Source organism: Dermacentor silvarum, chromosome 1, assembly GCF_013339745.2.
Source record: "Dermacentor silvarum isolate Dsil-2018 chromosome 1, BIME_Dsil_1.4, whole genome shotgun sequence".
Classification (NCBI taxonomy): domain Eukaryota; kingdom Metazoa; phylum Arthropoda; class Arachnida; order Ixodida; family Ixodidae; genus Dermacentor; species Dermacentor silvarum.
In genome coordinates, this window is record NC_051154.1 from 158,224,524 (window position 1) to 158,246,821 (window position 22,298).

Genomic DNA, 22,298 nt, shown 5'->3' on the forward strand with positions numbered 1-22,298 from the left:
TCTTCCTTCGGTAAAGTGTGTACGCCTCCCCACCCCCTCCCCTCCTCCGAAAAAAATTCCTGGCTACGCCAGATGCCTTCGAGGTCTATTTTTGTTATTCCGAGATTCATGCCTCAGCAAAGCCTCCACACCACCGTGCTCCCCACGCTCCCTGCGAGAAATAGAACATATCTGAAAGCCTGTCTAGAAGCCTATGCTTTCGATGGCTGCATGCGCGAACAAACCGTATTGCCAGTTTTTCTTTCTTTTTTTTTTTTTCTTGACAAACAAGGCAAGTAGCAGTGCCAAGTGTTATACTAAAGAATTCGTACCATAAAATGCGACCTTAATGTAAAATTTGAGCAAAAACAGCAGCAGTAAGCGCGAATTTTATTTTTCTACGATTTGAAAAGAAAGAAGCTGCTGCCTGCGACATGAATGGATAAGTGGACGGATGTTATGAGAGTCCCCTTTGAAATGGTGTGGTGTGTTGCGCCACTAAGCCCTTGTTCTTATTTTTACCTAATGTCGCCCATCTTTTTGAAAGAAAAATAAATAAGAAACACACGCACAGACAGACAGATAGAATTCCCAGCATCAAACTCTCTGAACCAATACTGGGAACGTTTTTGTACGTCTCTGTTGTTTGTGGTCTCCCTACTTTTCTGCCACCATATCTCCAATCGCCTTTTACTAATCTCTGGCAAACATCATGTCAATCATCAGCGCCAGCGTGTCTATTATTCTATTATAGCGGCAAGTACGCGAACTGACCATGGTTGTTAGTCGCCTCCGGTGCCACGCGGAGTACCACGCGATCCACGCGATACGCGTTGTTGGTCGGTGCTAGTTGGTATCGGTAGGCCAGGGTTTTTTCGTGCCGGGTGCAAAAAGCCGGCATCGTTTGCGGGTTTGCGTGCGGAGGCTGTGCGGATTACGCCGCACACACGAGGTGCATCAACACCGTTCATGTGTTTTTAGATAAGTGCCGTGCACGGCGATTACAGAGAAATGTCTGAAGGAGGCACGCAAGCTTTGCCAACTGGACCATTGCCCGGTGTTTCGTACCCCATCGAAGTGATCTACTGCGGGGAGTGCTCTATGCCGCTTGAGTATTGCGAATACTATCCGGACTCGCAAAAGTGCAAAGAGTGGCTTCAAAAGAACCTTCCCGAGGAATTCGAGCGGCGACTAAACCTCAGTGACACACCGCAGACTGGAGCGGGCGGTGATGAAGAGAAGAAACGACAAAAGCGTGGTGGCAAAGGAATGGTTAAAGCCAAAAAGAGGGTGGAAAAAGACAAGCGAATTTGCCTGTCCAGAGCGTCGCGGTAAGTTAGCTCGTTAGTGTAGGGTTGCACCAAGGTGCGATTTTTTTTTCATCTTGGTACATATCTTCTAGTTAATTATTGCAATTATACGTGGGCGTAGTACCAGCGCATTGCAAACATACTGTACATCGCACCATTCGTTTTGCCCATGACAAAGTTTGTCGATTGCAAGCAGCATTAGACCTCTACGAGTACAGGTCCAGCACTGACATGTACACTTTCGATAAAAACTCAATGGACGCCGCCATTTTAGACACGGGATTGTGGCAGGAACCTGCTTTGCACCGAAACAAGCTGCCCGGAGCAGATATACGAAGCTCCCGCATGCGGCTGCGGTGTCGCGAAGAAGGTCTGTCGTAGTCCTGGATGCTGTGAAGCAAATTGCTTGTGACCATGTTTCATTCGCGATACGTTTTCTCTGGCGACATGAGCAGGGCAACCTGGCCGTGGTTCGCCTTCCAGGGCCGTCATGCTAGAGTAATGCTACGTTTGACAGTCCAACATTTTCATGGTGAAAAAGCTGGCAACCGCCGAATGTGTTACGGTGTCGCTCATTTATCGATATAGCGGTGTTCCGTCCCTCAATTCTACAGAACGATTTGTGCATTTATGGAGTAAAAAAAGACGTCTTCTCTGTTCAGCATCACATTCCGTCACTATATTGCAGACTTGTACGTAACAAATTACGTGTAATTAGTTCACCATCAGCCTATATGTCCACTGCAGGACAAAGGACTCTCTCTCCGATCTCCAATTACCCCTGACTTGCGCTAGCTGATTCCAACATGCAATTAGTTACTTGTAATCAATTACATTTTTGGTAGTTTTGCAATTGAACGATTACTTTTCCTTGGTAATGCCCACTGCATTTCAATTGCATTTTTCAGTAACAAATTACTTGTAACCAGTTACTTTATTGATGAGTAAGTTGTAACAAGCAACGCAGCTTTGAGCACTTGAATTTGGCAAGAACTAGACTAGAAAGCCTGCGGTCTTACCACACCGCAGCCTGGCAGATGCTCTTGTTCAGACGGGTAAACCCATGTGCTCAGTATCTGTTTGCTCATCTTAACACTCCATTGGATGTTGGCAGACTGTTTGAGCCAATGCTGCTACGACTCGATGGCAATGGGCCCTTTGGATTTTGATGCCAGGAAATCGCCTACAGACGATTCTTTCTGCTTTTCATTGGACCTACCGGGAGCATATTCTCGAGTCTCGGCAACAACAAAGAGCTGCACTTCATAGAGGACCCAGACATGAGCATTGCAGCATTGACTAACCACAATCTTGTGCGCAAGGTTTTTGTATGTTACAACATTGACCTTCTCTGCAACACGCACATCAACCGAGTTTTCAGTGTCGCTGTTGATGACTTCACAAGGAAACGAGGAAAGATGACTTGACGAAAATTTTTAAAATCAATTGTTAGTGCAGACAAACTGTGTGTGAATGGCTGAAGAGGATGCATTGAAAGAGCCAGGGCAGTTCATTCTATATATTGTATTTGTGCAATGTTAATAAAGGTTGGGAGGAAAGTAACATAAAAGTAATCAATTACATTTACACGTGTCCTCATCCTTGCGCGTGTCTGTTCCCTTCCCCACAACCTTTGTCGGATGGAGGAAGTCTCTCTCCGGAGACTCCTGGCCGGGACGTCCCTTACACCAGCCATAACTTGTGCTTGGGGTAAACCATACGAAGACATTGTCCAGTGTCAGAAGTGCTCCGCTCCTGCGTCTGCAGTGGATGCACACCATCTAGTTTGAACGTGCCCTGGGACAAAGACAATTTGCGAAAGTGTGCTTAAATGTGTGGAATTGAACAGTGATCAAGCTGAAGACTATGAAAGATGGACTGTGGACAACACATTTTATAAGTCATTGTTGCAGTATTTCCATGAAACTGGCCTGCACGCTTATATTTAGCTCCATAAAATGTGACTTGTGCCATGTGGCAACCCAAAAAAGAGAGGGAAAAAAAAGTAATTGTATTAATTACTTTTTTTAACATGTGCAAGTCTACTATATTGTCATGCTTGTTATTCATTTTTAATGCATTTCCTTTGTGCTTGTTACAATTCACCTGCTCTGAACAACCAGTGTTATTCCACAGCCATCAAACTAGGTCCTAATCGCTCTAAATGCTTCTTTGTTCCTAATCGTTGTTTTATTTTTTTATAGGGGAAAGAAGAAGTTTGTGACTGTGGTGACCGGATTGAGTACCTTTGAAATTGACCTAAAGGATGCATCAAAATTCTTCTCCCACAAGTTCTCCTGTGGTTCGTCGGTGACTGGTGATGATGAAATTGTCATTCAGGGCGATGTAAAAGATGATATTTTTGATGTCATCACTGAAAAGTGGCCAGAAATTGATGAAGACCTAATAGAAGATCTCGGAGATCAGTCTCGCTAGGTCTGTACAGAATAAAATGGTATTGCCAATGCTTCTCTTGCTGGCAAAAAAAAAATAATAAAAAAAATTTTGCAAGCTCAATTGCACAGATGTGTTACATGTTCAGTGTCACTGCATAACATTTTCAAGCAGCCAGCACAAACAGCTGGAGAGCAAAACCATTGATGCATTTGCTTACAATGTTAATACTTTCGTGCAATTTGATGTCACCCGAGGTGTGTCCTCCAAAGTTTTATTGCAAATAATGCACAGGGCATATTATCTATGATTGTTTTCTATAACACTTTTCAAATTGTGCATCTTGCTTCAGTATGTGCAGCGTGAGTTGTGACCTTTCAGGCTAAATTATGCTGCCTGTATGAAGGAGCAGGTATACAAGTCTGCGGAATATATAGGAGTTGCCAGTACATGAGGAAACCACACTTATGGCTGTGACTGAAGCTGCTGTAGTCGAGAAACTTGTGTAATAGGATAATTCAGTCCTAACTGAATGTTAATTTCAGCACATGATGTAGATTGAGATTTTTGTCCTACAGCATTCGCAGTTAGCACAGTGTTGGAATGTCAATGCCTCCTCCCCTTGACTGCAGAATGATTACCCTGCAGGCAGTGTCCAGGGCAGCACTGCAACAGGCTAGCATTGTCTTTGAAACCACATTGGCCAAGCACGACTGAAACCCCTACATTTCTGTCCCACTTAGTCATTTTTATTAAGCATTTTAACTGTGCAGAGACTTCCTTGTCATCATTCTGCTGGGTTGCACTGCAGCTGAGTGACAAAGTGCAACTCTTTTGAAATGTCTTGCGTTGCAAGCTTGAGCAATGGCTCGCACCGTGTACAGTGACCGATGACCCTTAATGAGGTCTTAGCATAGTGTAAAATGTCTGCTTTTGAATATAGATTTACAAAATTTCTACAAGCAGCAGCTGCAAATAATTGCAACAAACATACTGATAACAAAAAAGACCCTAATGGACTAAGTACAAGTTGGTCCTTTATGTCAGTTTAGACCTTATATTTTGCTGCAGTAAGGAACCTATTCGATTTCATTAACAAAATCTGGCCCCTTGGTTTTCCCTCTTGTACAAGCATGATAAGTGGTTTATGGGCCACAAGATGGTTCATTTAGTGCAACAAACAGGAAAATAAGGCAAGTTTAAATCTTACATATTTGTAGAAAGACAGTTCACAAAAAATGTTTATTTCTACAAAGGTTATCCGCAGTTAATAATGTCAGGTATGGAATAACAGTTTCAGAGTTATTACACATTCTTTCAACACAGATCAACTGGCACAGCATCGCAGGTACTTCAAACAAGCATTTATTGCTTCACTGAGATGTTCCCTGCCATTCAGGTGCATCTAATGTTAGAGCTCTAAAATTTCGCCTTACTGAGAACTGAGCTTTCTTAAGCACGAATATCGTGTACACATAGGACAGGATTAGAGCTGCTGGTGCAGAAGTACAGTTCCAGCTCCCATTACATAACACGTCCTCTTCAGAACTTACAAATCATAGCCAACCACTGATAATCGGGTTACTTTTGTTTGACTTCATGCACAAAACAGAATGTAGTTTGGTCAATTTTCACACCACTCTACCAGTGCTGTCTGTGGAAGCTTGGCACTCACTGTCTGCTTACGGTTCAAAGCAGGGGTAGTGCCCAACTGAGTATAACAGCATAACATGGTCACATAAAGTACTCTGTTCGTCATGGGGGATTTTAGAAGAACTGTGCAGCCCATCCCTTCAGTCACAATTTTTGCTGCAGCTCAGGCATCTCTTCACATAGAATAAGTACCCTTTAAGCTTGTCTGAAAACCAGCCCATGTGCATTGCCACTGCTGTGCTTTGTATGCACATACAGTAGTTATTGCATTCAGAAACACCACCTGCCCCTTTATCCTCATGTCTATACTAGATGAGTGTTTGGCTCCCCTGAATCAGATTACACAGTGCTGTAACGAGCCGTTCAGTTCAGTGGTGCAGCCTAGTTCCCTCTGCTGTTCGTTTTGAAAGGTGCAGGACTGGTTCATGGTTTTTCTAAACTCTCCCTACTGGGGCAGTGTTGACTTGGTGCAGGTGCTAGGCAGCAGTGCAGCAGATGGATGTAAGCATCATAGAAACCCCGCTCATGCCCATCTTTCTTAACTGCCTGCTCACCAATAAAGATATGAAAGGTTCAGGTCAAAAAGACTTACCACATATGCAGTACTTCTTTTTCGGTCATTAGTATCAATGACCTGTTCCGGACTTGTGCATTTCTGTACATGAGTTTCCGGCACAAATGAGACAATGCTGTCTGCAGTTTTTAAAGATGACACACTTCAGATGCCACCTGTATCTGCATTTCGGACCCCGTCACCATTAGTGGTACAGTACCCAGCGGACAGTGTACATGCAGCCACCAAGCAGGATGTTTGTGCCACACATGCACTTCAGCATTTGTTACTCAGTGGTTTCACGGTCATGCTGTGTCTATACTGCTGAACTAGTACTGCACAATTTTTTAACTTCTTATGAACTGCTGTGCAGTGGTTTACAACAGCGTAGGCAAAATGAAGACCTGATATGAAACACAAAATTGAGCCTTGAACATTACATTTTCACACACATGCCCAAACATTTTCATAGAATTCACACAAAGCCACAATAATGCAAGCAATGCTGTGTGCCATTTATCAAGTGCCACACACATGCCCAAACATTTTCATAGAATTCACACAAAGCCACAGTTATACAAGCAATGCTGTGTGCCATGTATCGCATGTCACACAGGCCCAAACATTTAATAGAATTCACACAAAGCCACAGGAATACAAGCAATGCTGTGTGCCACCTAACTTTCAAATGCCAACCACACATCAACATTTGATTGGCCCTTATGTGAAACACTACAGTATGCCAGCTCTATTCATAGCCCCTTGCATCACTTCAGGCCACTGAAGAACTTGTGAATACTTGCTGCAGATGCTGGTCCTACAGCTTTTGTAAGGTCTTCTGTACTGCACGAAGCTATTGCTCGAAGGCCTGAAAAAGACAGTAGAGGACCTTGCACAACAAGGCTAGCGAAGCAGATGAGGTTATCAGCTGTGTTGTTTGAACACAGGATAACCTGGTAAAATATTTTATGTGGAGCTGTCTAGACCATGTACCATACAAAATGAAAAGGTAAAAGCAAGGTTTTTCTACAATATGTCTACGCACTGCGATACTTCTGGAGCAAGGCCTTGGCTTTGACTTCACCTAAGCCAGGCACTCGTAGCAGGCAGGTGGCAAGTGCTGAAGTCATGGGAGCTAGTCGCCGTGGCACTAAAAAAGGGTTTTGCTTTTCACCACTCTCCACAGCCTCCTACAAGTAAATAGACAAAAGTTTGATAAATTATTAATTTTTTAAAGCATAGACACATGCGAACTGCTGTACAATGGACAATATAAAAGAAATGCATCACTTTTTAGTATAAATATGCTGCATGTTTGTAAACAAAGGGGCACTGCAATGCATAGTGTACAAAAACACCAGGGATGTAAGCAACAAAGGGCAAGGACATTAACTCTGCTGTCCACTGCTTTGAATAACACTTGTCAAGAAAACTCCGAAAACATGCCCCAAGGTATCAATCTTGTCTATTTGCAAAAATAATTCCAGTGGTGCTTGTCTTAATTTCAATTATCGTACCCAAAAGCTTGCAATTGCATTCCACACTTGTATTTAACCTGCACCAGCAATAACTTCAGCAGAGCTGCTGCTTTGTTGCGCACAACGTAAAATCTAAGTGTGCCGATTTTCACAGAACAAAGATTGATTGATATGTGAAATTTAGCACTTCAAAGCAACACTGGGGTTATAAAAGGCACTGTAATGAAGGGCTCCGGATTGATTTCAACCACCTTAGGTTTCTTTGACAAGCACCTTAATGTAAGTACATGAGCGTTCTTGCATTCTGCCCCTATCAGATTGTGCCCATGAGAATTGAACCCGTGACCTCGTGCTCAGCAGCAGAACGCCACAACCACCGAGCCACTGCGGCAGGTATAGGATGAAGATACAAAAAGCCAGTATTTAGGTGCTGCCTGGCTTTACTTGTACATTTTAACCCATATATGCCCAGTGTCCTATATGTAGGACGCTGAAATTTTTCCAAATAACTCGAACATTTTTTTTTTTTTTTTGCAAAAAAGCTAGTAGCCCCTCGCGGGTGTTTCTGAGGACCTACCCTTCTCGCGTGCAAATCTTGGTTAGCGTGGGAGCACTTGTCGCCACGTGCTTGAAAGTCGCAAAATTGTTGTTCCGCGTGAGCTTTGATGAACGCCAAGCCGTGGAAGAAAAGGCAAGTAATATAAATTCAAATGATTATTGATGTCGAAATTTTTTTCAGTTAATCCTGAGTAATTGAATATGCTCTGAAAACAATATCATTGTGATATATGCAAAAGTTTTTTGATTGCGGTCGGTCAAACAGCGGTGTCCTATATGTAGGACGCTGGGCAGATCGGGGGTCGTTGTTGGGTCAGTGTGGAACACGCGATCCGTCGCGCGCGTAGCGTTGAAGTAACGTAATAAAAGACATATGGACGTATAGTAGAAACTTTTTTTTTCCACTTGCAGTCGGGAGATTCCCTACAGTTCATTTTACCGCAGAAGACATCCGCAAACGCTCAACGACATTCTAAACCGCATTGACGCTGGGGAAGATGTACCGTCGACTGTGGCCATTCTTCCGCCCGAAAATCACGCGGCAGCAGTGACAGAGAAAGAAAGCGGTGATGAAGAAGGCACCGTTGTGTGCTCCATTACTATACTGCTTCAGCATTGATGAAAGCATGTGCGAGTACTTCGGAAAGCATGGATGCAAGCAGTTTATGAAAGGGAAACCAATCTGGTTTGGCTCTAAATTGTGGCACGTATGCACTCCATTGCGCTATTTGCTTTCTCTTGAGCCCTACCAAGGGAGGTAATGTGGATGATAAAAACGAGCTTGGTCTAGGAGGATCTGTTCTTACAGAAATAGTGTCCAGGATGAAAGGAAAGCTTGATTACTCTTTTCATGTGTTCTTTGACAACTTCTTTTCAAGTCTCAAACTTGTTAAAATGCTTTCGTCAATGGGTGTCAAGTGCACAGGCACCGTGCGTGATAACCAAATAGAAAACTGTCCCATCCTCACACAGAAAGAAATGAAAAGTAAGACTCGAGGCTTCTACTATTACAGAGTCAACGCCGAATCTGAAATTATCGTATGTCGCTGGAAGGACAACAGCACAGTGACCGTCGTCTCAAATGCTCACGGGGTCCAACCAACGCAAATGGTAAAAAGATATTCAAGAGAGAACAGGTCCAAAGTCACGGTGGAGCAGCCATTCTTGATTTCTAGGTACAATGGCAACATGGGAGGAGTTGATAGACAGGACCAAAATATTGCCAAGTACCGCACAGACATTAGGGGAAGGAAGTCGTATTCTTCACTCCTGACGTATTTTGTTGATGCATGTGTGAATAATGCATTCCAGTTATACAGAATGGGAACGGACAAAACAGAGCTCCTCACATTTCGAAGGACGATAGCGATGTCATACATGAAGAGTTATGGCTCCATTGAGTGGAAAAAGCATGCACTCTTTACTGGAAGCCCAAAGCCGATTTGAACGCATTGACCACACAGTGATCCCTCAAGACAAGCAAAGAAGGTGTGCTCATGCCATGGAAAGACCACCACACGTTGTGAAAAAAAGCGACATTGGAGTCCATGTCAAATGCTTCATATTGTATCATTCTGATATGGGGTTTATTGGCATTTAATCCCGTTAGGTCCAGCGCAAAGAGCACCTGAGCAGTTCCAGCCAAACGCCAGCACGAGGCAAAACCAGCAACACCGATCCTTTCGTCTTTCTCTTCCTCACTTCAGGAGCCATGCGACCACAGCGATGCTTGTGCTAACTTCGTCATTACAATTCAAGTAAGTAGTATATGTGCCTAGTGTCCTACATGTAGGACGGCTCCAAAAACACAGTTCGAAAAAAAATTTTAAATAAAAGGTTGATTCTGCTTTCTGAGGTCCCAAAAGCAATTATTAGAGGAAAATACTAAATCACTTTCCTTAATTTCCCCAAGTTCAGGCATATATGGATTAACCACAAGATTACACTCTAATCAAAGCCACAATAACATTCAATATTTCTATACTTCTGTCCTTTATACGTGATTTATAAGTTTATACCAGCAAAAAATATTTGCGTGTCAAAGGAGCCCCCCTTTTTTTAGTCAAAGGACTCTGCAGCACCTTGCATGAGGGGTACGGAATGTGTACGGTATTAAAAGGCATCATTTATAAATTTTTTCAACGAAATATTCTTTAATGCACCTTGTTACCCAGCCTATACAAATCGATCAATTTGATTAACAGTTTTTCTACACCTTGTTAAACATTTCTGTAGGAATTTTTCTACCAGCAACGTCATGCAATGTCTAAAATGATGACTGAAATTGGTCAGATTTGACAATTTTTGGCAGATTGGGGAGTTAGGAAAAAGAAAACTTTGATTGGAGGTATCATCGAAACTAGCCTCCAGTGCTTCTAGCACCTCTGTAATCAAACAATGCAAAATTTCCGCTTTGTTCTACTCAGCCATCCAAATTTTAAATGGCAGCATCCGTGAAGACTCAGAAGCTTCTGTCGGGCTGTCTAAATTTCTGAGCCGATGTCTACGCTGTTTTAAAGATGTCTCAAACAACAGTAGATGTTTATGAGTGAGTGATATTTTGATAATTATGTTCGACTAATATCAAGTGCAATTTCATTGTTCTCCCCGTGGGTTGTTTTTATCCATCAGCGCCTCGACAGCGTATGTACAAATTATTATGAGCAATCCTTCCCCTCGTGTGGAGTTTTCACGCACACAAAAGCACACAGTTGATTTCTGACAGACCTCCGATCGAAGCTTGACTAGCGGTCTAATCTCTTGCATTTTGAACACTGCCTGTGCAAGTGCCCTTATCCATTATTCCATAATATTGTGCAACACTCCACTGTACACTACTGTACAGAAACTGAACAAAGCACGTGGAGGCTCCAGCGCCAGTTGAACGCACACTAGACCAGCTTGTTTGCAGAGGAAAGCTGATTGAATGCAATAATCAAGTATGAGGAGGCTTCTGCATGCTCCCTGACCTGACAACCATTGCTTCATGCATATAAAGAGTGCAGTAAAAAACAAACCAGGTGCCTGCTGTAATGAGTAAAAACAAATGCTTGCTGCACAATAGGAACTTGCCCAATTTCCCATCTGCGAAGCTACTGCTTTCCAACATAGCATGGGCATCACTATGGCTAGGATTGATGCCAATAAATCTGCGTAATAATGTTTTTGAATAGTCTGACTTACAAAAGTTGGGAACTAGGAGCCAGGCAAATATTTTGCATATTTAATTTTTTTTAATTCAGTATTTAAACTAACAATAGCAGATTATTACTTCTTTCATGTTGCTTGAGACTCTGAAGTTTCATATACCAGTTCTCAAGAACAGTCTGAGCAATTATTACTGTTTTACATCTATTTAACTCTTTCCGTACCGTGCCCATAGGGCACCGTTAGCCCTCTATCGATGGTTTGAAATGCTGCTTTCGAGACCTTCCGCGCCGCTCACGGACACAAAAAGCCATCGGACGTGACAGAGGAGAAACTATATTTTTGATTTCTAAGCAATTCGCTTTTTTCCCGCCAGGCGGTGATTTTTAAATGCGCTCCGAAGTTTCGCAATCGTCAAAGCAGAACGCAAAAATGTCCAGAAATGGAAACGACGCGCGCGCTTCGGGAGATCGCAGATATCGCGATTCCGCGTGAAAAGTGCATTCTTTGCCAATTTTATGCGGCAGTGCCACTACCGTGCCACTTTTATATGTGAAAAGTGCGTTCATTTTGCTTTCTGTTTATGTATTACATCAAATATTGAGTGCAGTAGTTCCTTCAGAAAAGATCATCTGCTGTAACATACAAAAAACACCTATTTTCCCCATGGTAGGGAAAGAGTTAATACACCAGTGATCAGGCTATAATTTTATGTATTATCGTACGGTATATGTTGTGAGTACTGTCATGAAATAAAACGTTAAAACATAAAAGCACCGAAATAGGGTACATTACTAACGGTGATGGGGTCTCACACATGCTCTTGGGACAAAGGAACGACAACACAGCAGTGCAAACAATCAAAAGGGCATTTATTGCACCTTTCATAGACTAGTACACACTAGCCGAATTACTACCAATATAACATTCACATGGGCGCGCGACAAATCAAGGAAGTCCGACTCACCGCGACCGGATAGCGAGCGAATATGTTTGCCCCATGCTATGACACCATCGCCTAGTCGTTCACGTGTACGGTCATGCGAACGGTGGCGCGTTCGAATGATCCGTGTTCATCCATACCGGTGTCCTGCTCTTTAGCCTCGCGGGACAGCGCACGCGCAAAGCGTTCGTGCGTGTTGGTCGCCGATCCCAAGCCAAAGAGAGAGCAGAGCGCCTTTGACCTTTTTCTCCCAAGTCACCCCGCCGTTCGGTGGCGTTAGCATCGCGACACTCGCGCCATCTCTCGCAACGCGCCGCAACCACTACGACCGCCTCCGGCGCCCAGCCACGCGGTGAAGCCGGACCACAGGAGACGCGTGAGAGTCGCGCATCCCCACAATGGTAAGGAAAGAGTTCATAACATTAGTTAGTCATCAAATGTCGGTGTTATGCCCTTGCAACATGTTCCTCCTTTTCTTCATGCCTACTGTACACAAAGCTGCATGCCACACCTGTATGGCATACTGGCCGCCATGCTTCACCTGTCATCACATCGAGCTTTTGTAACAGCATGACGTTTAGATCACGTGGCATTACCCTTTGTTGCACCACCCATCTTCGAAGCCATAATATCAGCACATTCAACACCAGTATCATTTGTCAACAGATGGCATTAGTGCCCATTCAGTGATGACAAATTTCCACTTTTGACTGCCAGAGGCACTGCTTAGTAGTAGTTACATTGAAAGAAATCAACCCAGTAGTCATCGTGTTTACTCTTGTGTAAGAGTAAGGGGGGCAAGTGGCAGGAGTCTTGTACAGGCACAATATTTTGCTCAGACATTCATGAAATTATTGTCTAGTAGCCAATCAAGTTTATTTACCACATTTAAAAAGTGTTGTGCAGCCCTTTTAATGGAAGACTCCAGGTGCAAAGCCCCGACACATTACTTTTTTGTCTGACATAACTTCAAGGAAAGCAAGGAGGCGTAAAATGCAATAACTGATTGCCTATTTTCACTGGAAAACTTTTTCTGGAGTCAAAGCGTTTCTTGTTCCCGCAATACTACATGTGTGCATGGTAAGTTACATATATATTTGAATATGCTGATTACATGTATATAAGAATGTGCCAAATGGTGGTGAAGCAGTGTTAAAGTCAACACAATAAAAGCAATTTGATGGTTGTTTCTGTCTTGGTTACGTTGGTGCCATTAAATTAAGAGCAGCAACCAGAAACAGGACCAAGAGCTATTAGTGCTCCGTACACACGCTTTTTAGTACCTGTAAAAGCATTTCACCTCAAATGACTGTGCTAGAATTAAAAGGACAAAAATGGTACCAACGATTAGATTTTTTGCACATACCATTTGAGCAAGAAGCTGTGCTGCTTCAAGTTGGTTATGCACAGCCATAACAGGAATTCCTAGTTCCATTACTGCAAAATGCTGCAAGTTGTTGTACTGTTCTTGAAGGGCTTCGGCCTGTTCGGCAATGACATAGGGCTTCTTAGTGTTGTTCTGCAGAAGAAATAATAGTTGACAGGTCAAATGAAGGTGAAATTATTATTTTTTTTCATGAGGACAATTTTTTAAAGTTTCATTTGATACTTTTATTAAACTTCAAGAAATGTCTAAGCCGCTAGAGGGGCGCATTGATGGATATAGTGGTCCTGTGAGCCAATTCTGCACAAAGTGTAGGGCAATGGATAAAATCCCAAAGTCTGGTCTTCACAAAAACTGATAGATAGATAGATAGATAGATAAACTTTAATTCAAAGATAGTTTTGCCTTGCCCCAATGGGGCATCGCTAATGGTCGGGGCCCCTAGTCCAGGGCTCCGCTGGCTCTTGCATCTTCTCTGCTCTCTGGATCAGCTTGAGCTGGTCGTCGAGGGCCGAGCTGGACAGCAGTGCCTCCCATTGCTCCCTCGTGGTGTTCGTGTCATGGTGTTCTATGTTGTGTAGCGTGCACTCCCACGTAATGTGGTATAGGGTTGGTGTGGCCCCACACCACGGGCATTCGTCCCTGTAGGCTGTGGGGTGCAGGCGATGTAATATGTGTAGGTTCGTGTAAGTGCCTGTCTGGAGCCTACGCCAGGCAGCGGCATCCTCCGGCTTTAGTATTCGATGGGGTGGGGGATATCGCAAGCGACTCCCTCTGTGGTAGTTCAGGATTATCTATAGTAAACAAAAATTATAACTTTTTTTCTTTTCCACATGGGCATATTGCTTCCTGTGTGTTCACAGTTTCATGATGGAAATGGATCTTTTTTTTTTAATGACAAGTACAGCAAAGCCTCACAAAGGTGAGCCATTTGTGAGTTCTAAAGTACCAAGGCAAAATAGTGTGCATGCATACATTTGCACATTCCATTCTCCTGTGCACGAGTGCAGACATTTAAAAGCAGCCACAGTAAGAATATATTCAGTAAAAAGATAATGCTAAAACACCTGTTTAAAACATGTAATCTGCTTTGCTGTATAAAAATGTTGCTATAGTATGCAACTAGATATAACATTATATATGTGTCAGGTGTCCCAAATGGCAAATCAAAAGCTTATAAGCTACAGCTAAGAACCACCAAGAACTGGTACATAGGTTACAAAATGTTATTTAGAAATGGTGACTGTTTCTCCAAAAATGCTACGTTGAAGACACTTGAAAAATAAGGGAAACTTGTGTTATGCAAATCATCCACTGAAAAAATAAAAAAAAAGTCTGAAGCTTTGCAGTGGTTCATGCACTTATAAGGTGCAATGAGTTACGTCTGCATCCAAATGCCTTAGTGGCAAGTACACTAGTACTTACCACTTACCAATTCTGAGACACTACCCCGCGTCTGCTGCCAGGCTTGGCTGGTGGCATTCAAAGTGCAAGTCTGCATCTCAACATGAAGCTGTCGAGATCACTGAGCTGGTCTGACATGACATGGAATCTGATGGTCGCTATACAGAGGCTACGAATTGCTGTGGGTGTGTTTGACTGCAATATGCCACCGCCGTTAACAAACATGTACAATTGCCTATGTCCTCATCACAACTACGAACAACTATAATACCCCCAATGATAGTAGTAGTCAGTTGTTTATTAACGTAACTAAATAAAGAAAAAGGAAAGGAAGGAAATTACTGCTGACTTCACGGTAACATACATCATACAATGATAAGACGCGACACACCAAGGAAAAGACAGGCGAAAGGAAAGAGCGTCACTCGCAACTAACTTTATTCCGAGAAAGCATCGCAATATATAGCCAAGCCACACATGTGCGTCAAGGTTCCGCGCATCGGACCACCGTAGATGAGTCAATTCGAATGGTTTAAGTACATAAGGCTTATTTTTGAAGAAAGTTACGATCGCATGTGAACGCGGGATGTACGAGACATCCTGTCCACCAGTATGTCCCTAGGCTATGGCAGCAACGTGAACAGTGGAAAACTTAGCCACATGACCACTGTGTGCACAAGCAAGACAATTCGTCTCCAATGTCGTGGTGATGACAAAGAGTTGGAGTGTGGTGTGTCCATCGTGGCACGCATCAACTGCAATGGACCCCACAATGTCCAAATTAGTGAAATGTCCATGCTCAGGAAAATGGTGCAATATCACTCCACACACAGGAAAGTGGCTATTAAGGTAAAATAATCACAGCTAAGAGAGAGAGGAACAAAATAAAGGCAGGGAGGTTAACCAGGAAAATCACAGCAAAAGGCAACATGCACTCCTGTTGTTCAAGCATTGGCTCTGTCTCCAGCCACATTATGTTTGGCACATTGTGTTTGGCAAACACCAAGGACACTACAATATGGCCACGGCCTCCTCTGCCTTCACAGGCTTGTAGTGCAGAGGTGCTGCCACCAGAAGCCCAATGCGACTGTGAACCTTGGATAAGCAAATCAAGGCGGTTCTCATGCAGTTTATCTCTGCCTTGCAAATGCTGCTTAATGAAGTTAAGGCACCTGTTGCCAAGGCTCCAGTGGAAATCCTTGAAGACCTAGAAGCGATTTGTGCCGCTACATAAAAGAGAAAAAATCATGGTGTCATGTGCCTTGTTGCCATCACTGTGGAAAAGGATGCGCTGTTCTGCGATATTTCAACGAAACACTCAAGGTCAGTGAGGCCGCCAGCCAGGTTTTTAGCAAAGGATGCTCAAACATCACTTTCCGCTTATTCTGATAGGTGGGCCAAATATGACAGTGCCATTTAGTCTTCAGGTGTGAGCAATTTACATCTGAGACAACTGGATACCTTAGCTAAGTTTTGCTGTGCATACGATGTGACTTATGCCTTAACCCTTTAAGGACAAGACATATATATACTCATAAAATATTTTTATTTTCTATCTAAATGTGTAACACACATCAAGAATAAGCATAATACACGCAAAGAACCTCAAGCAGCCAGTCGCGCAGCAATTTTGCATGTATTCGCAGGCTTCTTTCACGCTCGGAAAAACACTTTTATGTAGCACGTATTGAGCAACAGAAAGCTGTATCGGGAGTGTTTCATGTTGCTGTACAATTCACTCATTGATACTTTTCATCTAATTATAATATTTGAGAAGTTGATGAATTAATTGAGACTAATTATGTAATTAGGCAGAATGCAAAAAAACAAATCTGAGTATCTTTAAGCGACAGCAAACAACATTACCTTGGTTCTGTCCAGCTACGTGGCATTTGCATATTTTTAAATCTTCGTGCATGATAGTTGGGACACCTTGTATAACAGTACATTTTCGCTTCTACATTTACTGATCCTGCTATACATTTCTACCATTTTAATACTTGCTTGTCACAGCTGTGTCACACATCTAAACTTCAGCCAAACTATTTTAATATCAATCACAGGTTAATAATGGTGCAAGTGCTGACACCACAAGATTATTCAGAAGTCCATATATGTACCAAAACGCTTACTGAGGCAGCATCAGTGATTAAAATGGTGTGCTCATTATGTTATTTCTGGTTGCCTAATGTGTAAAAGCCAGACAGTACTTTTTCTAAACATCTGGCATATATATGCAGCCATATACAAACCATTTGTGTTCTCCTCGAGTGTTGCACCTAGCAGTAATGACGTTGGACAATGTTCACCGTAAAACTAATGCAAGCACAAAGTCCATTTCTTTCACTCCTCTGTGAGTTAACAGACTTGTGTGCTGAGCCATGTTGACATACCTTTCGCAACTTTACAATCTTCCTTTTAATAGCATGCTCATTGAGAAGATCAGCCTCTGTGATGTACAGGACAGCACTGTTACTTGATGGGTAGAAATCAACCAATCCCAAGTGGTCCGAAACTACTGTTTGAAGCAAGCCTGCAAGAGAAAAGAGATCTGTTAGTTTCATATTGCAATCTTCAAATGTCATAATAAAAAATTATGCGGAAGCCATTGACGATGATTGTCAATGTAAGCAAATAGCCGAATGCTTCTAAAAAGCTACTAGGTTTATTAAAAGAATGATGCTCTTGACAGCAGTTATTTGTTGCAGTGAGGATATTTAGGTAGCATTTGTTGTTTCATTGCATTATTCCGTAGAAAATGGAGTCGTTGACCAACACATCTGCGACGGTAGTAAAGGTGGCTATAAATATTAACCGATTCATCAAGTGTTTCTTTCACAGGTCGGCGTGGAAGGCAACTACCATCCTCCTTTCCCACCGCAGAGCCCTCTCCAATGACCACAGGGGGAGAGGACAGCAGGCGAAGAGGAGGGCTGTCCTTCCCCACAGCCACACTGGAACGCTATCTCGCATTCCAGCTCAGCCGTGCCTTCCAGAATGCTCCATCACAGCTCTAAACGACGCTCCAAAGCTCTCGGACAACAGCACGTGTGTCTTGAAGAACTAGCTGGCGTTCGGAAATGGTCGCGCCCCACAACTCTGTTGCATGAGACTATGTAGCCTTTGCATTAGGCATCTTTGTATTGGCAGTGAAACTCTAAACACCACTGACCACCAATCATGAAAACGGGTGAAAGCAAAGAAAGCTATTCTATTTAATATACACTTTGAAAGGTTTACTGTAAACGAAGAAATTCTAGTTGCTTAGCGCATAATGTTCGAAGCAGAGTTGATGGCCATTGCTGATGCAGCAGTGGCAATGTTACATTTCTGAAAACATCATACTGTTAAAGGACATATTTACGATTAGGGGGACAATATTCATCCCTTTCAATATGTCCTTTACCACACACCAACTGCATCAACTAAGCCAAGAGCAGGTTCTGAAGTATCGTGCTGTGTTAAAGCAAAAGTGAAGCTTTCGTTGCCTCTTTCGCCCACTTTGCAGGTGCTGTCCTGCCGAACAGACAACTTTGGACACTGGGTATGTGCCACTGGGTGGGTATGTACTCATTTTTAGACAATCCCTAGAATGTGTATTTAGATATGTGTCATACTCTTCTGCGCATATGCTTCTCATCAACATTCTTCTCTGGACAAGCATCATACATATTGGGAGCGAGGACTTACGGAGTCGCCATCTGTCGGAAGCACTTCGCTTGTGTAGTATTAGGGATAACGCGGCGCGCTCCTCATAGGTTTGGCTGTCGGCACTCAATAAAAACACCACACGGGAGCCCTCCTGGCCATTTCTGTAAGTACTCTCCAAACGATGAAAGTTTCTTACTGTCAAAATAATAATCTTGGGCAAACAGAAAGCACAGAATAGTTTACAGGCACTATCTTTTTACCGAATACGTACAGTGAACACCCATTGCAGCACGGTCGATGCGATGGAGTTCCCCGAACCAACATCTTGCATGAAAGGTAGGCAATTGCTGAGAGCAGGCTATGTGAAATATGTTCCTATAGTGTGCTGTCCGTATAACCAAATGGAGCATAACAGAATGAAGCCTCAATGCAGCGATTGCACGGGTTCGCAGGGACCAACTGCACGTCTGCATGCATGTCCATGCTGCGAGCGTGTTTTCACACCGCGCCGTGAGCTTTAGGATGCAGCATATGAACATTTGACAGTGCACAAGCAACCATTGTTGCATAGACGCTATCAGAGCTGTTCAAAAATATTTTCGTTATAACTAGGCACTTCGATGCTATGCGGCGACTCGTGATGTGCCATCGCGGCGATTCAATTATTTTTTCTTTCTTTTCTTCTAAATTCTTGGACGTTTCAATATTGTTATTTCTCAAGTTGCATCGCACTGTATCTTAATCGGTCTTCTCAGCAAGCAATTTCCTGCTGCTTCTTTTTGTTAATCCAGTACATTCATTGTTTGGTGCTAACACAAACATGAGCACATGCCATGCCTTTTTTTAATGTGCTTCTTACCGTTCCCTTTCCATTCTGGTGAACTTGTCAGTATCTAGCATCAACAAGTTCATAGACCAAATCTTCATGACATTAACTGGGCAGAGTGCACGGGCGAGCTTCTCAGTGTGCACTTTCTGATACTCACTGAACATCGCAGCCCCGACGACGTAGCAGAAATCTTCCTCGCGGAAGTGCTTGCTATACACCCGAGTTGTAGCAGATCGCTGCTTGCCGGTTCTAAGTTTCGCAATCCAAGCTACACGCAGCTTCTTGGCCGGCTGGTATGTGTGAAGGCTGACACCGGGCTCCGTTGCGTACGCATCCGGCACTGCGGTACCGAGCAATAGCCTACCATGTCGGATGCCTTCAAAGGCAGCCACTACATATTATAGTGCTTTCAAGTGCTGTCAAGCAGGCACCCGAAGCAGGAAAACATCCCCACTTAATCAGAACCGTAGCGCATGTGGGGCTAAACTTTCTTTTTCAGCTCGCTTCGGCGCTTCCGAAGCAGACGATGCGGCCGCTGTGCCCATGTGATCCCTTATACCACGTCACGCCGACGGTGGCACGAGCTTTTCCAGTGGTGGAGCTCGCCTCCAATACTTTAACCTCGCTACACAGACAGCTAGCACTAACAGGCAACGAAGCTCTGCTCGTATCACTACTGCTGCTATCTCACTAACTAAAACAAGCTTCGCGTCATTTAGATTGCGACATAGCATTAGATCTACATTTTTTTTTGTGTGTGTGACAGTGGTCAGTGATCCGTTTTCCCATTAAAAACACTCTGCAATACTTTTTGCCGATGTAGCTGCTTTGAAGGCATCATGGGAAAGCCACATTACTGTTTAAGAATGAGGTCCATTCTAAGGCTGAAGTGCTATACCGCACTGAAGCACTAATTGTGACATGTTGCTAGGATGTGCAATGGTGCATGCTCAGTTTGCTAATTACCAGTGTCCTGTTTTTATATTTTGTCAATTCCTGTCCTGCACAACAAAAATGGGTTTGATTTCGTGCTTTATTATGTAATTAGGCAGAATGCAAAAAAACAAATCTGAGTATCTTTAAGCGACAGCAAACAACATTACCTTGGTTCTGTCCAGCTACATGGCATTTGCATATTTTTAAATCTTCGTGCATGATAGTTGGGACACCTTGTATAACAGTACATTTTCGCTTCTACATTTACTGATCCTGCTATACATTTCTACGATTTTAATACTTGCTTGTCACAGCTGTGTCACACATCTCAACTTCAGCCAACTTATTTTAAAATTGTGATAGCTCTTAAGTAGTTTACTTCTCAACAGATTGTGCCTACATGTCGGAGCCTTGTTCTACAGCCGGTAAGCGTGCATTAAAAGAAAGAATAGCTCCCTCACCACTAAGCCAGGGTTAAACACCCAATTCCAAGACCAGTGCTCAATTAACCAAGCCAAAGGACATTCTTTTTCTGTACTGCACAGAAATAAATTCTCAAATTCATGGCTACAGTGCATTACAACAAAGGTGATTACAAACACGCATGTGCACTCGCATACTCACACTTGAAAAAACTTGGCAAATACACAAGTTCAAAAGCAGCTATGCGCTGGTGGACTAGTGTGCTTGCCTAAATTTCTTTTCATCTTTACTGACAAATGGATCAAGTAAAGAAGTCGCATCGATACTAGATACGTGCCCATTCTTGGCCAATCCTCCAGAATGGGTATGTGCCACTGTGACACAAGGGGTATAAAATCCTTAAATGTATTTACATATGTAAATTCAACACAATATGATTTAACTGTACTAAACCACAATATGATTATGAGGCACGCCGTAGTGGGAGAATTTTGACCAGCTGGGGTTCTTTAACGTGCACCCAATGCACGGTAGACGGGCGTTTTTACATTTCACGTTTTTACATTTCACCCCATCGAAGTGTGGCTTCGATCACGCGCCCTTGGGCTCAGCAGCGCAACGCCAGGAACACTACGCCACCACGGCGGGTTCTCATGGGTCGTATTTCTCTGTGCCTCCCTCCCATACACGCACCTCTCATCACCATACTGCGCTCCACAAAAAGCATGCATCGCTTTCATTTTTGTGACATCGCCAGTTTCCATCCGCCTGGTTTGGTGTCTGCATTTCAGCATAGCTTGAGAATGGTGTTGTGCATCAACGAAAGCATTGCTTGATATTAAAGTTGTGACCTGTGCGACGCATAAACATAAATATTACATGAGGTTACACGTTGCATAGAATTTACATAAACACAAGTGTATGCATTGCATTGCAATTGTGTGCATCAACCGCTTCACAACATGTGCGTTGAAATTGCATTTTTTTTTTGTCGCCTAACGGTAATTTCGATGGCTGTTTCATAAAAGTGCTAACATTATGTAGTGATTTGGCAGGAAACACAATGTAAATGGTGGCAAAAACTGCAAAAGCTCACTCTTTAAGGCGGTATGCAACTCGCTGCCAGCCCATCTTTCAGCAATCACGATATGACCAATAGGCACACACACGTCTTTCCGAATAACGTCACAAGTCAGCTGTGAAATCTGTCCGCATATGCTCGTGTTCATACCGCAAACAATGCTATTTGGCCTTTCACAACCGTTGTCGCAACGAAACCCGCGTAAACAAAACCACGTGAAGCGTACTAGATCACTTTACGACACGAGTGATAGGATGATACTCATGATACTGGTGCAACTTCAGTATGTTAACGGGCGTCATCTATTAGCGAGTTGAAATCGTGATGAAGCATAGCAGAGCCGGCAGGGCGACCGCATTAAGCTCGTTTTATTTTTCCCAATCCCACTTTCCACTAACATAGCCCAACGTGCAATCATGTTGAGTAATAAATTTTTTCCATCCATTAGTTAAATATGCTTGTGTACGAGCAACCGCACTAAAGTCCCTAGAGCAGAACATCTAGGGACTTTACCCCGCATAGTTTGTATGGGTGTTCTGTGGCATCACCGCATGCTGCTTCGTTCAGTCAGGTGT

At 43.2% G+C, this 22,298-nt stretch overlaps 2 protein-coding genes across 2 annotated transcripts; one reads left to right on the top strand and one right to left on the bottom strand.

Moving 5' to 3' along the window:
* The first annotated feature begins 685 nt into the window (after positions 1 to 685).
* Positions 686 to 3,783, top strand: LOC119436283 (density-regulated protein homolog). The gene is made up of 2 exons (XM_037703082.2): positions 686 to 1,310; positions 3,494 to 3,783. Exons 1-2 carry the CDS (start codon positions 991 to 993, stop codon positions 3,723 to 3,725), a joined length of 552 nt encoding a protein of 183 aa, XP_037559010.1. The 5' UTR covers positions 686 to 990; the 3' UTR covers positions 3,726 to 3,783.
* Positions 3,784 to 4,894: 1,111 nt separating this feature from the next.
* On the bottom strand, positions 4,895 to 21,951 carry LOC119436282 (Fanconi anemia core complex-associated protein 24-like). The gene is made up of 5 exons (XM_037703081.2): positions 21,739 to 21,951; positions 17,197 to 17,336; positions 13,382 to 13,534; positions 6,935 to 7,079; positions 4,895 to 6,757 (listed from the first exon to the last, which is right to left on the bottom strand). Exons 1-5 carry the CDS (start codon positions 21,869 to 21,871, stop codon positions 6,657 to 6,659), a joined length of 672 nt encoding a protein of 223 aa, XP_037559009.1. The 5' UTR covers positions 21,872 to 21,951; the 3' UTR covers positions 4,895 to 6,656.
* Positions 21,952 to 22,298: the final 347 nt, after the last annotated feature.